This window comes from Misgurnus anguillicaudatus, chromosome 8 (assembly GCF_027580225.2).
Source record: "Misgurnus anguillicaudatus chromosome 8, ASM2758022v2, whole genome shotgun sequence".
In the NCBI taxonomy this organism is placed as follows: Eukaryota; Metazoa; Chordata; class Actinopteri; order Cypriniformes; family Cobitidae; genus Misgurnus; species Misgurnus anguillicaudatus.
In genome coordinates, this window is record NC_073344.2 from 6,316,894 (window position 1) to 6,336,579 (window position 19,686).

At 36.2% G+C, this 19,686-nt stretch overlaps 2 protein-coding genes across 3 annotated transcripts; both read right to left on the reverse strand.

Moving 5' to 3' along the window:
- Positions 1 to 1,044: 1,044 nt before the first annotated feature.
- On the reverse strand, positions 1,045 to 9,627 carry phb2b (prohibitin 2b). 2 transcript variants are annotated; one of them, XR_008646422.2, is made up of 10 exons: positions 9,468 to 9,627; positions 8,590 to 8,719; positions 5,421 to 5,505; positions 5,226 to 5,305; positions 3,882 to 4,066; positions 3,667 to 3,796; positions 3,442 to 3,585; positions 3,236 to 3,313; positions 2,120 to 2,196; positions 1,045 to 1,504 (listed from the first exon to the last, which is right to left on the reverse strand). XR_008646422.2 is itself a non-coding variant. In XM_055213716.2 (10 exons), the coding sequence occupies exons 1-10, from the start codon at positions 9,486 to 9,488 to the stop codon at positions 1,483 to 1,485; spliced, it is 912 nt and encodes a 303-aa protein (XP_055069691.1). In that variant the 5' UTR covers positions 9,489 to 9,627; the 3' UTR covers positions 1,047 to 1,482. The 2 variants fall into 2 exon arrangements, 1 of the variants encoding a protein (XP_055069691.1); XM_055213716.2 differs by having other exon boundaries at positions 1,047 to 1,504; positions 3,482 to 3,585.
- Positions 9,628 to 10,445: 818 nt separating this feature from the next.
- Positions 10,446 to 18,807, reverse strand: pde6d (phosphodiesterase 6D, cGMP-specific, rod, delta). Its single transcript, XM_055213717.2, has 5 exons — positions 18,530 to 18,807; positions 13,742 to 13,830; positions 13,409 to 13,534; positions 11,849 to 11,954; positions 10,446 to 10,968 (listed from the first exon to the last, which is right to left on the reverse strand). Exons 1-5 carry the CDS (start codon positions 18,577 to 18,579, stop codon positions 10,887 to 10,889), a joined length of 453 nt encoding a protein of 150 aa, XP_055069692.1. The 5' UTR covers positions 18,580 to 18,807; the 3' UTR covers positions 10,446 to 10,886.
- Between the last annotated feature and the right edge of the window lie 879 nt (positions 18,808 to 19,686).

Consider the following 19,686-nt stretch of genomic DNA (forward strand, 5'->3'; position numbering starts at 1 on the left):
CAGACACAAGTCTTGAGCCAGAGTTCAAATTTTGTAGTTTTATGGAGCATATGGTCTCTACAACTTAATTAAATGTCCTTGTTTGTCAGTATTGAGCATTGAATACCACCTGGTGGGATCTTTTTGTAAGTCTGACATCATCAGTGTGTCCCAACACTGTAGAAAAGCAATGTTTGCATAAAGAATAACTTTTTGAACAACTTCTGTAGCCTTACACACTACACCTCTATCCCACATAAGCGCAAATGGCTTAACATGATCCACTTATATGTATAAGAGTCATATAAGAGCTTTAATACATCCTGTGATGATCCACTAAAATATGCACACAGTCAGCGAGTCTTTCTGCTTATATCTGCTTGCTTAAATCTCACAATGAGGCAATTTATACTGTATTTAAAAATAAAAACACACAGTAAAAAATAATTTGCTTACTTTATTTAAAAATATAGTGCATTTTTATGCACTTTTTAAAAGTAAGTTTTACGTGGAATTTTAAGTAATTGCATAAATTGCTTAAAATTCCATGTAATACTTACTTTAAAAAAATAGATGCAAAAATGATGCACTATATTTTTAAGTAAATCCAGCCTTTATTTTTTTCAGCGAAACATTTTTTTTAACATGCAAGCTTTCACTGACAAAAAAGTGAATGATTCTTTAAAACAATACAGGTAACAGCCTTACATTACCTATTTAAAATGTTTTGGGTAAGCAGTTTGGCAATAGGTTTAGTTCTGCATATGCTTCAATTGAAGAAAAAAATAGCAGCACAAGCCCAATGAGTTTTGGGGGAGGGATAAGAGTTCAAAGGGTAGAGAGGTAGACAAAGCTGGATTATTAGAAGATAGTAAAGAGAAACAGATGGCAGGCAATGCTTGTATACTGTAGTTCATGTCAGGTTACTGCAGGTACCTAAGCATTTCATACAAGAAAAGGCTTGTCAGGCAAAACATACAAATGGTTCGGGCAGAACAACTGTTACTTTTTTCGAAGTTAAGGAAATATTATCTAGCACTTTATTAAACTTAAAAAATAAGAAATTTTAAATTATTTGATTTAATAAATGATTTTATTACACTGTCACTTTGTGTCACATACAATTGGATAGGCCATACCATTTCAGACAAGACATCCTGAAAGATCACTCCTAAAACAATGGATGGATAAACAGTTCCAGTCAATCTGGAGCTCATCTGATGTATTATTTACAGACATGTCTCCTGGTTCACCAATAACAACAATCAAAAGTATGAAAATTATTCAAGTATGTTGTTGCCATCATTCATTCATGCTAAAAAATTAGCAAAACTGCAGTGTCTTCATAATCAGCAACTTTTGAAGTAAAGTCTGCCAGACGAACCAGGACTAAACCATTAGATATTTGACGAATCTTCCCTGAATGACATGGCCATTTGTGACCCAATCAGAAAAAGCCATCTGGTAGTACAACACTTGGAATGAATTGCATCCATGAAAGTATTACTTCTTTCCAAGAGACAAACTGCAATGCAAATGCAGAAGATTTAGTGTGATTATCAGCATCAACTATATTATTAAACATGCAGAAAAATGTGTATAAGAAAGTGGGTTTTAAGAGGGCATACAGAAAATACCAGCATAAGTATCAGTGGTGGCTTGTGACTACTATTCCGAAGGGTGCAAATTCAAAATATGTCATGTGTGTTGCTCGTGTTTTCAAAATGTGTGTTTGTTGCGTCATGTGAACCATGTGCATCACGTTCACAAAATACACGCAAAAAGACACTCCCTTAACAGTAAATTCAGATTACGCATGAGATTATGCGAGTATCTGGCAAAGCGTCTCTTTTAACCCTTTAGACGTGTTTACAGCATTCATCCATTTTGACAAGACACGTGATGCACATAGGTTAACTCGACACACAGTACACATATTTTGAAATTACGAACCACACACATGACGGGCTACATACATGTTGTGAAGAACTTCGCATCCTGCGCCCTCAAAAAAAGAAGTCACAGGCGCCACTGATAAGTATCCTTAAAAATTCTCCTCTTTCATGTCATACAGAAACAGCAGATGTACAAATATATAAAAGATATTTAACTAAAACAGTAAAATAAAATCTGAGCTTACTTGTTAAAAGATTCATCCTGTAGATTCAGAACCAAACTATCCGCGCTCAGATACACCTTATTCTGTGAAGCTGCCACCTGGAAAACAACATTCATCTGGTCAGGGCTTTCCGAAAGGACATCAAAACATCCAAACGGACAGACTTTATGCCAATAAAAGCCAAGCAAGACCAGCTTAAGCTTGGCAGAACTACTTCTGTACATCAAATATTTACATGGGCAAGATACACAACTTTTTTCCAATGGATACAGTTTACAAGCAAACTTGTTCATCTAAACCTATGAATAAACGGCCATTAAAGGGACACTCCACTTTTTTGGAAAATACACTCATTTTCCAGCTCCCCTAGAGTTAAACATTTGATTTTTACAATTTTTGAAACCATTCAGCTGATCTCCGGGTCTGGCGGTACCACTTTTAGCATAGCTTAGCACAATCCATTGAATCTGATTAGATTATTAGCATCGCGCTAAAAAATAACCAAAGAGTTTCAATATTTTTCCTATTTAAAGCTAGATTCTTCTGTAGTTACATCATGTACTAAGACTGACGGAAAATTAATAGTTGCGATTTTCTAGGCCGATATGGCTAGGAACTATACTCTCATTCTGGGGTAATAATCAAGGACTTTGCTGATGTACCATGGCGGCAGCAGGCGTAGTGATATTACGCACTGTCCAAAAATAGTCCCTTTGGTCACTTTCAATAGCAGGGGACTATTTTCGGGCGCTGCGTAATATCTGTGCGCCTGCTGCAGCCATGCTACGGCAGCAAAGTCCTTGATTATCACGCCAGAACGAGAGCATAGTTCCCAGCCATATCGGCCCAGAAAATCGCAAAGTTTAATTTTCCGTCGGTCTTAGCAAACGATGCAACCACAGAAGATTCAAGTTTTAAATTGGAAAAATATTGAAACTCTTCGATTACTTTTTTAGCGCAATGCCAATGGTCCAATTAGATTCAATGGATTATGCTAGGCCATGCCAAAAGTGGCACCGCCAGACTGATCGGCTGAATGGATTCCAAAACAGCAAAAATTAAATGTTTAACTCCAGGGGAGCTGGAAAGCGAGGATAATTCCAAAAAAAGTGGAGTGTCCCTTTAAAACAAGCTTACCGTTTTGGCAATGCTCTGCGCTGCTCTGATTCTTCTGAGTTTAAGATATCCAGGATTCTTTGTGACGGCTTCACCTAACTGTAAATGAAATCAGACCACAAATCAAAATTCATCTCACCAACCTGAGAGGTAGAGGGTCACCAGTACCCATTTGATTATGCCAGGTGTGGTGGGCACCTAAACTATGAAATGTAAGATCTATTCACATGAGATTTGAGGAATATATCAAGGAGAAGCTCATCACACCATTTTGGCAGCCTGGGCCTCTCCTTCAGCTTGGATGATCTTCTGCTTCTGTTCTTGTTTTGCTTTCTCAACAAAGAACTGAGCTCTTTGTGCCTCCTGCTGGGCTGAAAGACCACGTACACTTTTATTACGGCAATTGGGTGCACACATTTTGCTAGAGCACATATAAAATAATTTTTACCTACCAACTTGTTTGGCTTCCACAGCTGCGGTATACTCCTTGCTGAAGCTCAACTCTGTGATCGCCACATCATCGAGAATTATGTTAAAGTCCTTAGCGCGTTCAAATAGCTCCCGCCTGATCAGCAGAGAGACCTAAAGTTCAATCATAGGAGAAGACAGATTAGGACAAGACTAAACTGAAAATGTGTAATTCACGAAAGGGGCAGAGAACACTAACCTGGGCTCTTTGTGTAATTAGTTGGGAAGCATTAAACTTGGCTACAACACTTTTCAGAACCTCATTTACAATAGACGGCAGCACACGTTCATCATAGTCCTTCCCCAGCTGCTGGTACATGACGGGAAGGTTGGAGGCAACAGGTCGCGACAGCACACGCAAAGCGATGTTCACCATCTGCAGGTCTGACCACGTTATAAAAACATTATCTCGCATATAAAATAAAGAATAACTCTTAGGGGTGGTTTCCCGGACAAGGATTAGACCAGTCCTAGACTAAAACAAATGTAAGAGCTGTCCAAACTCAAAACAACTTGCACTGACATATCTTAAAATACATCAGTGCCCTTTGTTTTGCCTCAAAATGCACATAAGCAATGTTTTTTAGTAAGACATGTTTGTTAAAACTAGTTATATTTCCCAATTAAACTCAGGTCTAGTCTTGGCTTAAGCTAATCCCTGTCCGGGAAACCGCCCCTTAAAGGAATAGTTCACCCAAAAATCAAAAATCTGTCATCATTTTCTCCCCCTCATGTTGCTCTAAATCCGCACGTGTCCCTTCCTCTGATTAACACAAAAGACGATACTTCAATAAATCATGACAAGCACACAGCTGATTGCAACCATTGACTCACATAGTAGGATAAACAAATACGATGTAAATCAATGGGTACCATCAACCGTGTGCTTACCATCATCTATCAAAATATCTTCATCATCATTTTCACAATACTTCCATAATATTTGTTTTCCTACTATGAAAGTCAATGGTAACAATCAGCTGTGTGTTTACCATCATTTATCAAAATATCCTCTTTTATGTTCATCAGAAAAAAAGAAATTCACACAGGTTCAGAACAACATGAGGACGAGAAAATCATGACACCCATTTCATTTTTGGGTGAACTATCCCTTTAACTCATGGTTTGGTCAAACAACACAGTAGTGTATACATTTTTGGATAGAAAGTGAATAGGTTTAATTCAAAATTAGAATTTAATCACCTTTAAAAGGACTCTAACTTGCCATAATGTATAGTAAAAAAACACAACCGAAATGAGAATCATCTATGTCAGCGTCATGAGAGGGGTGCAGGAGTCATTTAATGTTAGAATTATCCTACTTTATTGAATCACAACTCATTCAATCTTTAGGTTTTAGATTAGTTTTAGACCATAATAATCGATTCACATTCACAAAAATCACACTTTAAGATCAATGCATACAAATAGACAGATTCTGTAATCAATGCATTGAGAAACTAAACTAATATTAAACTAAAATTGATATGCCTCACAACAGAGTCAGCAATGACATTGTAATATTTTAATACCAAAACACTACCTTTACTTCCCGTTAAAGATGCTATTTTTCTTGGTCTGGCTCTGATATCATAAATGATTGGATACTGAAACCATGGTATTCTGTAAAACAATTATAATTCACTGTTAATAATAATCAATTTGGTTAATACTTTTAGTTACAGTGCGATTACACACAGGATTTGATTTCAAGTAAAAATCTTTTTCAAACCTTTACCTGAAGTGGAGACCTTCAGAGAGGACAGTATCCATCTGCATTCCTCCGATTCTGTTAAAGACGATTGCTCGCTGACCACCCTCCACTGAAACCACAAACATTCATCTGACTTAGATTTTCCCAACTCTTATTTTCTTAAAGGAAAACACCACCGTATTTCAATATTTTACTATGTTCTTACCTCAACTTAGACGAATTAATACATACCTATCTTTTTTCAATGCATTCACTTAATCTTTGTACAGCGCGTCGTGAATGTGTTAGCATTTACCCTAGCCCCATTCATTCCTTAGGATCCAAACAGGGATGAATTTATAAGCCACCAAACATTTCCACAGTTTTCCCTATTTAAAGACCGTTAAAGCTATGGTCTACGATTACAAAGATTGTTCATTATTAATAACCTCGTTTAGATGCTGGTTATGGTTCTACAGTAACATCCTAACAATATGAAGAGAAAAAAGAATTTAAAAAATCCCTTCAGTCTATTGGGTGTATGGTAGCTGTCCGGCCGGACAGCTTACATTGGTTAACTGCTCTCATCCAATCCCTGCTACATTTGAAAATCCACCTCGTGCTCGCGTCTCCACCCCATCGCACACCACCCCGCCCCTCTCCTGCCTGCGACATGAAATTTGTGTCAGTGTATGGTAGCTAGCGAAGCAGCAACATCTCACTAATGGAAAAAAAACTAAACAACAGCAGCAAGCAGCCCCTGCTTGTCCCTACAGTAAAGGTTGGAAGAAAAAGGAAGTCTGTTGAAGAAAGAGCAGAGGTTAAAAAAATTTGAAAAACGCCGGACTCTAAGTAGAATCAATATATGGCCCGCCATTGACCGTTGGAGGAAGCTTCAGGGAGATTTGGGGCTGAAAACCGACGCCGACACGGCAGACTTTTGTTGAACAGGTACGCACTTATTTATACTTTTATTGTGTGAGGTGTTACATAAATATCTTTTTATGAGATACATGCTGTCGGTCGGCATCGGAATGTCAGCCGTTTAGCATCGCGTATCACGGGTCAAAGTAATTATATTTACTAAGAATGTGTGAGGTGTTACATCAATATAGTATTATCAATCTGACTACATGCTGATGCTGTCGGTCGGCATCGGAATGTTAGCCGTTTAGCATCGCGTATCACGGGTCAAAATAATTATATTTACAAAGATTGTGTGAGGTGTTACATAAATATAGTATTATAATCTGACTACATGCTGATGCTGCCGGTCGGCATCGGAATGTTAGCCGTTTAGCATCGCGTATCATGGGTCAAAATAATTATATTTACAAAGATTGTGTGAGGTGTTACATAAATATGATATTATCAGTCTGACAACATGCCCATGCTGCCGGTCGGCATTGGAATGTTAGCCGCTTAGCATCGCGTATCACGGGTCAAAGAAATTATATTTATAAAGTCATTTCTTGAAGCTCATGAGGGGAAAAGTATGCCAAACGTTGTTGTGAAAGTAAATAACGTCAATTACAATCATAATTGTAATTGTTCATTCCTTCAAGCCTTTATGTGTTTACTGCTCGGTAAATCTCTGTTCTGATGTTTACTACCAGTGATCACAGCTTGAATGAGTGACGTTGTTCAGGTCGTTTCCCAGGGGGAGGGATCAGGTAGCACAGAGGGGCGGGATGAGTTTTTTAAAACTTACTAACCGTCTCAGGCTTTCTCGACCGATTTTCAACATCGTAGACTACAGCTTTAAATGAGTAGTTACATAAGCAAGAGGCCAGTCACACCAAAAGCGCTTTTAACGCTTGAAAACACAAGGCGCGACGCACTGCCTTTTTTTAAAAAAAGAGCAGTGCTACGCGGCTTTTCATATTGCTAAGCAACCACCGAGTCAGCTGTCGTGTCAATTAAATATTGAAGCGTGAGCGCTCTTTTGCTGTTAACTGTCATATTAGCAGAAACTTTAAAAAGAGGACGCTTGCTCTGACCTTGTTTGAGGGTGAGAGGTGCACAAACATGCAGGAGAGAGTGAGCGAGTGGAGTCCGGTTCTTCAAAGCAACTGTAAACTTCCCTCACCACAACGTAAGGCCCACCTCTCCCCTCATTCGATTGGGCAATGGAAAGACGCGAATGACGTCGGGCGCCTTTTCCGCTCTCAGCGCTCCTTCAAAAACGCGTGCGCGGCAGGCGGCAAAAACCGCAAGGCGCTCGGCGCGCATAAACAGCGCGCAAACGCCCCCTGCCCATAGAATATCATTCAAAAAAGGCGCCTGCAACTGCCATAAGCGCTTTTGGTGTGATTGGACGCTAAGTATGGTGGCACAAAATAAAACATGGCGATTTTGTAAAGTCGATAAAAATGAGAACTATATTGTATGGCGGAAGAGCACTTATTTTGCAGCACTTTGACCTCGGGCGCAGTAATATTGAGCAAATGGGGGAGTAGTCAGGAGTAATGATGTTACTGCACTCCAAGGTCGAAGTGCTGTAAACGAAGTGCTCTTCCGCCATACAATATACTTCTCATTTTTATCCTTTAAAAACATATCGCCACGTTTTATTTTGTGCCACCATACTTACTCGTGTAACTACTCATGTAACAGTCTTTAAATAGGTAAAACATGGAAGTGTTTGGTGGCTTCTAAATTCATCCCTGTTTGGATCCCAAGGAATGAATGGGGCTAGGCTAAATGCTAACACAGTCACGACTTGCTGTACAAAGATTAAGTGCACGCATTGAAAAAAGACAGCTATGTATTTCATTCATCTAAGTTGAGGGAAAAACATAGTAAAATATTGAAAAACTGTGGTGTTTTCCTTTAATCATATAACTTCACAATAGACTTAATGGGGCAGTTTCCCGGACAGGGATTAGACTAGTCCTAGACAAAAATAAATGTACTCAATACAACTTGCACTGACATATCTTAAAATACACAAGTGCCCTTTGTTTTGCCTAAAAATGCACATAAGTAATGTTTTTAGTAAGGTATGTTTGTTAAAACTAGTTATATTTCCCAATTAAACTCAGGTCTAGTCCTGGCTTAAGCTCATCCCTGTCCGGGAAACCGCCCCAATAAGCTTAAAAATAAGCTACAGACTAACATGTTATTATGAGAGTAAGGTAGAAGATGTCCATCACATTTTGGTTCAGTAAAGCAAGTTAGCAGACAAACATTACACTCATCTGAATGAAGGTACCTGTATATGTGGCCTCTTTGACGCCATAAGCGAGTGCACCTGCTCCAATTAATAATTTCAGTCCAAGTCCAGCACCCTTTGAGCCAGAGGACATGCGTCCGGCCAGATCTCTCAGGTGCTGCGCGAACTTCTGCAGGGGTACAAAGTTATAAACCTCAAAGCTATAAAATTCTTCTTTTGAAATAAAGAATTCAAGTGCAGTTGCAAAATGTCATAATATTTTGCCAAGCTTCCTTAAATTCAAACCGAGCTTTAGTTTATAGACTTCAAGCACAACTACACAACACGTATACAAAATCTTTAATACAATATAGATTTTAATAAATGGCAAAGACGTCAACTTGATATTAATTCTGCATCTTCTCAAGATCTTTCAAAGGGTTAAATGAAAGGACAGCGCCACCTTTTGACAACTGATGGGTAAGTCGTCATGTCTAGAATTTGTCCATCCTTTCCATTATATTTAGTGATTATATATTTAAGTCTATATTTAGGAGGGGCAGTGTGATTAAATTAAATGTAAAAAAAATGCTATCTATTCGTTACCAGGTAAGTTAAGTTTAATTTTCTATAAGAATAAGGCCTAACAGACTTTATCAGACTACCCGGCATCATGAGTTAAACATAGGTATTCAAATAAATATCTCAATAACAAGTTATACTGCCTGGTTTTTGTTTAGATTTTGAAATTGTCAGACAGCGCATTAAACGTTAGTATGGCAATACTGGCTTACAGTAGTACGTTACAGTGAATGTACACGTGACAGACCATAGCTTTTACAGAAAATAACAATCTGTGCACAAATGCCCTTTAGTTTTAGGCATCTTCACAAGAATAATATCTTATGACTTCTTTATAAAGCAAAAAGTATACTTACGCTAGGCTCTTTATTCGCCATGCTTGTGAGAGCTACCCAAGGTCGTCACGGACAACTTCCGTTCAGGCAGGAAGGAATTCTGGGTAATGTAGTGTTTATGGCTCTTCTCGAACTGAAACGTTTTCTGTCACAGGTTTATATTTTGTGTACATTACCACACAAAAAAACAGACTATAAATAAAATCTATTTTCATTACACTTAGTTTAGGAATTCTTTTTTCTTTGATAACAAACGTGTTTTATGTTTTGAAAATCACCAAAAAACAAAGGTTAACATTTACAGAATCACAGCAAACCCAAAATAAATCAAAAATAAAAATATTCCCAAGTTAACACCTAATAATGCTGTCAATAAAACCATCGTTAAAACATCCTAAAATGTTTAACATACCATTAATGTACAATGTTTTGAAAAGTATATATATATAATATAAAATATATTCCTCTTAATGTACGCCCTGCTAAAAAACCAATAGACACCATCACAGAAATTCTATTGGTTTTATTGGGAATTTGGTTTTATTGGTTCTAATGGAATATGGCCCAAAACACACTACAGTGTATTGGTCTATGTTGGTCTCTAATGGTATGTATTGGTTCTAATGGAATATGGCCCAAAACACACTACAGTGTAGTGGTTTTAATGGTACAGCTAATGGCTCCTATTGGTATTTTAATGGAAACCATTAGAATTTTCTGTAATGATTTTATTGTTTTTTTCAGCAGGGCGTATATATTTGTTGGAACATAACATGGTGTATATGCTTTTATACATATTGTTTATAAATGCACTTACCTTTCTAGTCTCCTACTTGAAAATCCTGGCACTAGTTTTCTCTAATAAACTACTGATGTAAAATGTATGTAATCCTTATAATCCACGTATTATGCAAAAACCTAAATAGCATGTATTGGGTCAACCCCCCCAAAAACCTACTTATGTTTGATTAAGAGAAAAGTAAACAATTTAGAGTCAAATACAGTACTTAATAATATCAATATTTTAATCCGTAACTACACAATGTATTTAAAACACAGCCTATTTTACAATGCTGGCTAAAAAAACGAAACAAAACCATGAATAACCGCACAGGCTTAAAGAAAACCTTTCAAAAACAGCCAAAAAGGAAGCAGTGTACATTGCATGATTCAATTACAGAAGGAGGAGAAAAATATACAAACAGAAATTTACACAACCAGGTTGTCTTGAGCATCACAGCTCTTATGTACAAGTCTTTATCTGCCATAAAACTGGTGTGATCGTTCGACTTAAAACGGGGATTTAATCGAAATATTCCTTTCAATGCCTTAGTTGCCGTCCCTCAAAAATACTCGTAGAGCGTCTCCTCTGGCTATTAAAACTCGTAGTGCTGGGCGCATCCTCCAGAGTGAAAGTAAAAAAATTAAGACCTCATTTCCTCAGACATAAAAGAGTCGTACCCGGGATGTGCTGACATGAAGGTCGTCATCGTAAAACTTGGTCTCTATAACAACATTACCACTAAGAGGAAGGAGAGAAAATTACATTTCAGTCATGGGCAACTACTACTGTATGAAAGGGATAATGTAAAGTCAGCTCATCACTATCACTAATAAACCCTGATGATCTAGACGCAAAGAAGATGGGTTTGTATCAACCTTAATGTGCTTATTTTGCGATAGTGACCTGCTGACTATACATTATCCTGCTTATTACATGCATACCAAGTAAATAAACATTGATCCGAGTTTAAATTATTATTTAATTAACTTGTTTGTAAAGACCACAGAGGGACATAAGAGTGCCTATATGGTGTTACACTGTATGGATAACAGTCATTATTTGTAAATATTTGAAAGTAGTAAGAACATACAGTACTGTGCAAAAGTCCTAGGCCACCATGCCACAATTAAATTTGGTGTTTTTGCAATGTTATAGTGATCATATATAATTGTTTTTCTGTCTCTTTAATAGAATACATCAAGAAAATACAGGGAATGTGTATATAGTATTAAAACTGTATAAAAGTGATTTTTTTTAGGGTAAACTCCTTTTCCACTTGAGCTATAGCAGGAAACTACAGGATCTATTAGTCTTTTAACTTCATTCTGCTCAAAAACGCTCAAGATGTGTTTAGTGCCAAGAGAGGTCACACTAAACACAGACGATGCCTAAAAAAGACATTTAGTCCTGAAAATTGCATTTTTAAATTTTTTTGTACATATTTTTTGTATTTTCTGTTTGTATCTTAATAAAATAGATTGAAATTCTAAAACAACAAGCCCTGTGGTGGTGGTGGCCTAAGACCTCTGCACAGTACTGTGTATGTTAACAATTACACATTTTTCACAACATTTATAATTGCAGGGTAAGGTAAATAAAATGTTTAAAAGCATCTTACGTTAAAACATTTGCAGGCATCATCTGTGACTCTGGTGCAGCTTCTATCAAAGACTGCCACGTATTTGTAGAATTAGGAATTACAAACCCAAACTCAAAGAACCACTCTGAAAAAGACAAGGGTACATGTATGAGCATTTCTTTGTGTAAATAGTATAGCTTAATCCATGTATTTAACATAATATCTAACATAAGTATAATTGCGCTAAAACATGAAGCACTGATAGTATATTAATGTATGTGTGTTGCATAATGAATAAGTGGAAAAAGTTCAACTTGGATTATATATATCTTAAGAAACCTTTATCTATTAGAATATAGCGTGTAACCTATAATATTTAGGTTCAGAATATGTTAAAGCACATTAACTCAAAAAAAGCCTTTTTATCTTTTCTGCTCCGTACAGACAGATTTGTTAGAAAACCATATCCTTTTATCAAGGTGCATGTTGATAGGCATGTCAACTGCATGCGACACTGCACAGACCAAGTGACAAATGAAATTAAAGTATCGTGAGATCGGACTGCTTGTTATGCTTTCGAATGGCTCTCGCGGCAGAGTGATGACACGCAGCAATCGTTCTGTGCAGCGCGGCATGAAATTAAGAGCAAGTGGGCCCCTTAGTGGTTCGGGGTCCAACGCAGCTTGTGTACCTTGTGTACATAGACTTGCGTATAGGGAGGACCGGCTCTGCAATACTGGGACTAGCCTAAACTATGACCCTAAGAGTGTTACTATTGACACTGATCAGAAAGTTTAAAGGGGCCATAGCATGAAAATCTGACTTTTTTCATGTTAAAGTGCTATAATTTGGTCCCCAGTGCTTTTTTCTGTGAAAAAGAACAACCTAGTAACTTAGTTTTGGTAAACAATTCTCTGCAAGCACATGAAAAATTAGGTCATTGAAATGTGGCTCCCCTTATGATGTCATAAGGGGATCGAATTATAATAATTAGCCCCTTAATCTGCACTATCCAACCACGGCACTGTCATTTAGTGCAGTGAGAAAGAGAGAAAATAATTGACAGCACAATTGAGTTTCAATTTCAACAAACCACCATCATTGTGATCAGTGTTTGCATTTCATCAGCTCATTTGCATTTTAAAGGACACACCCCAAAACGGCAAATTTTTGCTCGCACCTGCAAAGTGGCAATTTTAACATGCTATAATAAATTATATATATGGTATTTTGAGCTAAAACTTCACATATGTAGTCTGGGGACATCAAAGATTTATTTTACATCTTAAAAAAATTCTTGTGACATGTCCGCTTTAAAGCTAATGCACAACTCTTAATGGGTTTAATTTTAAAATCTCATTAGGTAAGGTAATCCTAGAAGGTTAAAGTCCAATCCATCCAAAATTAATCAAGAATATTAAAGTGTTAAACCTTTTTTTTAACAATGCCATCCCATGACATTTCATTTTAACAGGATGCTAATGTGGCAATCTCAAATAATGGCATCAGACAAACATTTTTAGGTATTGCACAAAATTTTGAGTTTACCTAAAGTGTAAGTGTTTCTTACAATAGTAAAAGGTTTAAAATGAGAACAACCTTCTAGGCACTGTCCTTTAAAGAAAACTTTTTGCTCCAGTCTGAATTTTTCCAGTTTTTCTGCTGAAGAGAAATTCAGCTCTCTGGAAACCGCTTTACATTTCAGAATCTTCTTAGGAACCCGAGCTGAAAATTACAAACAAAAATATGTTAGTTACCAAACATGGTACATTCAGTGCTACATTTAGAACTGAGGAAATAAAAAAACATGTAAGCAAATCTTGACCTCACTGTCACCACTTCAAAAGCAGTTAAGTAGAGAGCATTAGAGAGTAAATAACATGGCTTGGAACTTGTGAATGTTTTTATATATGAATGGTTTAAATAACAAACCTTCATGTTCTACCCCAGGAAGGGAGAGATCTTCAGTTCCTTGCCAGAGAACCTTCCCTGTCTCTGCATCTCTAAGATTCATCCAGTTTCTGGACAAAGGTTAAGGCATTATCCTACAGTACAGGCACAGAATGGGAATGATATCTTTCTGATATTACGGCTAACATTGTAGCAAACTAAATCTAACAAACAACAATACATTTTAAGCATGCATATACTATATATTTAATGAAAGACTTCACAACCCAACAGCACATGAAATAATGCATCTTAGAGCTCACTACCCCCTTGGTAAGAGCTAACTGAAACAGACCACACTTAAAGCCCAATCTGTCCATCTAACAATGGCTTGTGAGAACGCATAGCACTCTATGTCAATGACATCTGACCTCTTTATCTTCAGACCACCTGTATGAACATTTCTAGGCTACTATAGCACACTCAAGCTGCATGTGTCATTAAAGGTGTACAGCACAGACCTTAGTTACCAACCCCTTGAGATTTTAGCCAGGACTGCACAACTGTGGCACATGTATCACTAATCCTAATCCATCTTTCAAGCATTATTAGCAACACATAAATGCTCCCTAACACTTGCAAATCACCAAGTTATTCTTGTTAGAATAAAAAAGGCTTATCATAAATATAATCAATTCATATAAATATAAACAGACATTGTGTTTTTGTATAGCTCTGTGGTAGAGCATTGCATTGCATTAGCAGTGCAAAAGGTCATAAGTTTCATTACATGGGTGATTCTCGCGAAATTAGACTTATGAGGTGTCATGAAACATTTTGATAATAAAAGTAAATGCTATCAAAATTAGAAGCATACAGTTACAAACATCTCTGCATGTACTATTTTGCACATTATTTCAAATGACATCATACAAAGCAACTTTGTTGTTTTTTTCCAAATTTTGTGTTATACTATAAACTTTTAGTAAAGAAACAGTTGGTATTTGGTGATCATTGGTAAATGTAGAGACAATAATAAGTAATATAAATGTGTCCAAGACCAATTTTCTCATCATCCACAACAATTTTCAATCATTGTTTAAGCCCTCAAGGAACTAACATGTAAAGACAAAAATTGTTTGAAGGGACATAATTGACTGTGACACTCTAGATGGCTACCAGGTAAGCAGTTCTTATTTTTTCTCTCCAGATAAAAGTTAAAATTTTGTTTGTCATAGTTAGGGCTGTCACGATTATGCAATTTGGCTGACGGTTAATTGTCTAATACATTGTGACGATTATAACGACTAATTGCCTGTTTTAATGCTTTGACAATTAATTCTCATACATTTTTTGTTTGTTCATGAAATAATTTTTACACATTGTTGTGATTATTTAAATGAAATCTTTTGCAAGGTTTACCTGGCAGTAAATATTAATTTAATGAATATATCTTTAAAAACCTGAAAATTCCTTATCAGAAATAAACAATAAAGTTTCTTAAAAATAACTGAAAATAAAAATGCAATAAAAATAAACTGACTATACCAGAACAGGCCTTAAATAGTAGCCAATCATACTAAGGTCATATTAGTACTTGACCATAATTCCTTACATATCCTTAAGAATAGCACTGTATTGAATGGCTTTGCAATGTATCGCATTTACACTGTAAGTAAAAGAGCGCTATCTGATACGGTCTCGTTTACACAGGCGCTGCAGCTCCCCCTTGTGTTTTTTAAAGAGATGTGCGATCATTCCGGTGATCTGAAATCATCGCAATGAGGTCAAACAATCGCGATGAGATGATTATTTAATCATTGTGACAGCCCTAGTCATAGTACCTAGACAACTTTTTAGTTTTCATTACTGAAACATGAGTTTGTAAATGCATATATTTCATGTAATATCATGTTGCAGTAATGATAATTGTTGATAATGATAATTTAAAAAATTTAAATAATTCTATAGGAAATATTTTTTAAATCCTCTAAAAATAAGGGTTATAGTAAGTTAAAAAATGGCTTCAATGGCTTTTTAAAAATTCTGATGCTGGACACCTTCTAAATCTGGATTTCGTGAGAATCACCCACCACATACTGATAAAAATGTATACTTTGTAATGCAGTGTAGGTCGCTTTGGATAAAAGTGTCTGCCAAAGATGTAATATTAATGAAAACATTTGGTCCCATTTTAAGTATTATTATAATTTTTAACATATTACACAGTTTTCATGTCATTTATATAAGTGGCTAGATTTAATATGGAAAGAAGAACTCTTACATGCCAATAAACTTTCCATCCTGCTCTTTATTTTGCATGCCACATTTCACTTTAAATCTTAATATGGACACCAATCACTCCACCAGTCACGACTATGCTAAAAACTATTCACTTAAGTAATGGATGGACCAGGCTCCATTTGAGATTATTGGTGACAGATGTCTTTGGGATCATACCTGCTAAGGACACCAGTGACAAACCAAGAGAGTCACAGGGGAGAGACCCTTTAACTCACAAACACTGTCACAGTCGAGGTAATTAGTCCCCTTGGTGCCACTGCTTTCATGGAAGCTACATTTATTTTTCATAAGTCATTCATTGTTGCAGATTATTGCCATTTATAGGATATTGCTAGTGCAAAAGAACTACAGAAATGTGTCCGAAACATCAAAGATGAGTACATGAAACGCCTTACGTTTTTGATTTATGAAATTAAGCCTATCTCAAAAGCTGTTTCAGGATTCATGCTGACACTCTATTAAATTAACTTGGACATGGAAATGTGCTCCATTGGAAATGTTCTCCATTGGACGGGGAACTGAACACGAAATCCAGACTCCCTTAAAATTCTAGGTACACTGTTTGTTAGTGTCTTTACCCTGTAATAGCTTAAGCTGCCACAGAATATACCAAGTTCCAAAGATAATAAATAGAACAAAGAATATTGTCCCATATCACCACAGAACTAGAACTCAATCCAAACTATCCGTCTTTGTTATATGTTAAGTTAGTGCATTGTGTAGCCACTCAAGGGGACTGTACATCGTACATGGTAGTCACCCCTGGGGCACACTGGCGTAAAAACCACACAAGTCAGATGAGATAAGATTGCTACAACACTTTGGAACAGCTATTAAAAATCTGTTTTTATTAGTATTGGTAATATTAACTATACTGAGCTAGATTCACGCTGCTGATAAACATATTAAACGTACTATGTGTCATACTAAAATAATTGGTGGTTAAGGCATCAGGTGGTTTAATTGTCTTATTTTCAATATACTGAGCTTGATTCACGCAGCTGTTAAACAATGTGTAATACTAAAATGGCAAATAATTGGTGGTTAAAGCATCAGGTGGTTTAATAGTTTTTTTTAACTATACTGAGCTTGATTCGCGCAGCTGTTAAACAATGTGCCATACTAAAATGGCGAATATTTGGTGGTTTCCTAGACTGCCCCATGTAGTTTTCAGTAGTTTCACAGCGAGCAAATGGTTAAAATGTAGCACATTTTAAAATGCATCTATTTAACAGATATAATGCAATATATAAATTGCAAATATATAATGCAATATGCACATCATATGAAGTACACAGATAAAATACATTAAAAAAAGTTTACTAGAAACAACAGCCATGCTTAACAGGTTTCTTCTAGTTTACAAACACTCTGCATAATAAATGTCTAAACTTCTTATCCATAAAGCCGAACATCTTCCCTATTCTGATATTTATGGCACAACCTCTCACAACTTTAATTTGCAGCTTTCTTATATTATAATTTTCACAACTTTGCTCCATGCAGCACACGGTTAAAGTGTGAGGTGCATGACGCACCCAAATCCCTGTCCTTTCAAATCAAGGATTTAAGAATTACCGGCCGGTACGACACTCTTGATTTCCAAAACATGGTCACACAGGGTACACACTTGCCTTTCTCCCCAATTTCTCCGGTTCCATCCACCAAAACATTCTAATGCTAGTGAGATTACGGTCATCAGATATACAGATCCTATAATAGAAACCCTGGACAATGTTATGTAATTGTAATGGCAGGCACAAACTGTGAGGAGATTTCACCTGCCTAATGCACCTGATCCCAAGAATCAGGTGCCTGTCAGGGTCTCGTAGTTTCCCGAAGCCTATGAGAACACCAAGAGAAATCGATTCAAAGTGAAGTACAGCTTCCAACTAATACTGACATGCCCAAATATTCTTTGAACTGAAAAATATAATCAGATAAGTAACATCAGACTGATGTAAAATTCACTGATATGACAAACTGCTTTAAAATTCTACTGATAAGTTACTATTCACATAGCATCAACTCAATAGTCCAAGTATCCATAAATATGTTAAATTAGAGCAGAATACCACATTACACAGCAAATAAACTACTCGCTTATCATGCCTAGCGATTACACAGCAACTGGCTGGATCCTATAAAGTTTTAAATTAATAAAAAGGTATCAAAACATCCGAAATTATAATTTTCCTACTAGTTCACAGTCTGACACAATGCACAAATCTACAGCTTTTATCATATCATTAAATAATTTTCTTTTACGCAGAAATAGTTAAACTGAAAAGAATCAAGTGTTGTAAATCTTAACTAAAAAAGCATACAGACACAATTGCTTATTCCAGCTACAGCAGCCTTACTAACTGTAAACAACCTCTCAAACAGCATCATTAATTTAAGCTATCAGGCTTTATACTGGCTAAATTCATGCCTTAAACCCGAAATCTGATAGCTTGTAATGATGTTAAGTTGTATGAGTTTGTGGCTAGCGAGCTAATCTATCCTATCATTACTTAAGGATACAGTTTAAACCCCTTCAGAATCTCCTTCGCTCTGTCTTCATCAGAAGACATCTTTTTCGGTCTTCAGCTTCAGCAGATGAAAAAGACGAATGGAAACGTTTCTGCGACGAATAACTAATGCAATTTGGCCGCAAACGGTAGTTTATTATTTAAAAAATCCAGCCAGATGAAGCTTTTCGTTACAGTGAAAGCCAGTTTTAATCTAAACGGATACACTTTATCCGCTCACAACCTACTGTAAATAGATTTTTGTGGGGGATTGAGAACTGTTTCGACCAATTATTTTGCGAGTCTTCGAAGGCCTGGATTAGACGAACCAATCATATTGGAGAAACAAGAACTAGGGCGGGCTTTTGTTGCGTAGGGACGCGTCACCGATGGCAACCCCTCGAACGTCCTTCGAACACAGCCGAACGGAAGCGCGTGTGAGACAAAAAGTTCTTTGTAGGTCCATGTGATTTTTGTATTATTTTTAATGTTTCGTTTATGGTTATTAATGGAGAAAGAGTAATATCTACATGATACATTTTTTAGTTTTAGTTATTAGTTAAATTATTTTGCAATATTATTACACTAATATTAACATGAATGTGTTGGCTAAAAACTGTAATATTAAAAAGTATCATTTTATTTATTTATTTTATTTCAAATTACGTGCCTGTGAGAGAAGACCTGTTTGAGTAATAGTTCTCCGTGGTTTAATGGAGCATTTTCGTGTTCAAAAATTGGACAAATAAAGCCATCAAGTTCTTTTTAGGTCCATGTAATTTTTATATATTTTTAAATAATGTTTCATTTATGGTTATTAATGGAGAAAAAGTAATATCTGCATGATATTTATTTTTAAAGAAACTCGTTTTAGTTATTAGTTAAATTATTTTTGCAAAATTATCACATTAATATTAACATAAATATATAGGCTAAAAACAGTAATATTAAAAAGTATCATTTTAATTATTTCAAATTTTGTGTCTGTGAGATTAATAGTTCTCTGTGGTTTAATGCAGCATCTTCGTGTTCATAAATTGGACAAATATAGCCATCATCATTTCATGTGCTGTTTTTTTGGCCATAGACTTCTTTTAATAGACATATAATTTGCAGACGAGGAGATTTTGTAACAGTGAACTACTTTACTTTTTAACAGTTGCTAGTTGT

What these genes read in the sequence shown, in the direction of transcription:
- phb2b (XM_055213716.2), bottom strand. Translation starts at nt 9,488, where the DNA reads ATGGCGAATAAAGAGCCTAGC. An exon ending in ATCTTTAACGGGAAGTAAAG is followed by an intron (nt 4,067 to 5,225) that starts GTAGTGTTTTGG and finishes TAACGTGGTCAG; the next exon opens with ACCTGCAGATGGTGAACATC. An exon ending in CAGGATGAATCTTTTAACAA is followed by an intron (nt 1,505 to 2,119) that starts GTAAGCTCAGAT and finishes TTTGCATTGCAG; the next exon opens with TTTGTCTCTTGGAAAGAAGT.
- pde6d (XM_055213717.2), bottom strand. Translation starts at nt 18,579, where the DNA reads ATGTCTTCTGATGAAGACAGAGCGAAGGAGATTCTGAAGGGGTTTAAA. An exon ending in ATTCTGAAGGGGTTTAAACT is followed by an intron (nt 13,831 to 18,529) that starts GTATCCTTAAGT and finishes ACCTTTGTCCAG; the next exon opens with AAACTGGATGAATCTTAGAG. An exon ending in ATGCCTGCAAATGTTTTAAC is followed by an intron (nt 10,969 to 11,848) that starts GTAAGATGCTTT and finishes CCTTCCTCTTAG; the next exon opens with TGGTAATGTTGTTATAGAGA.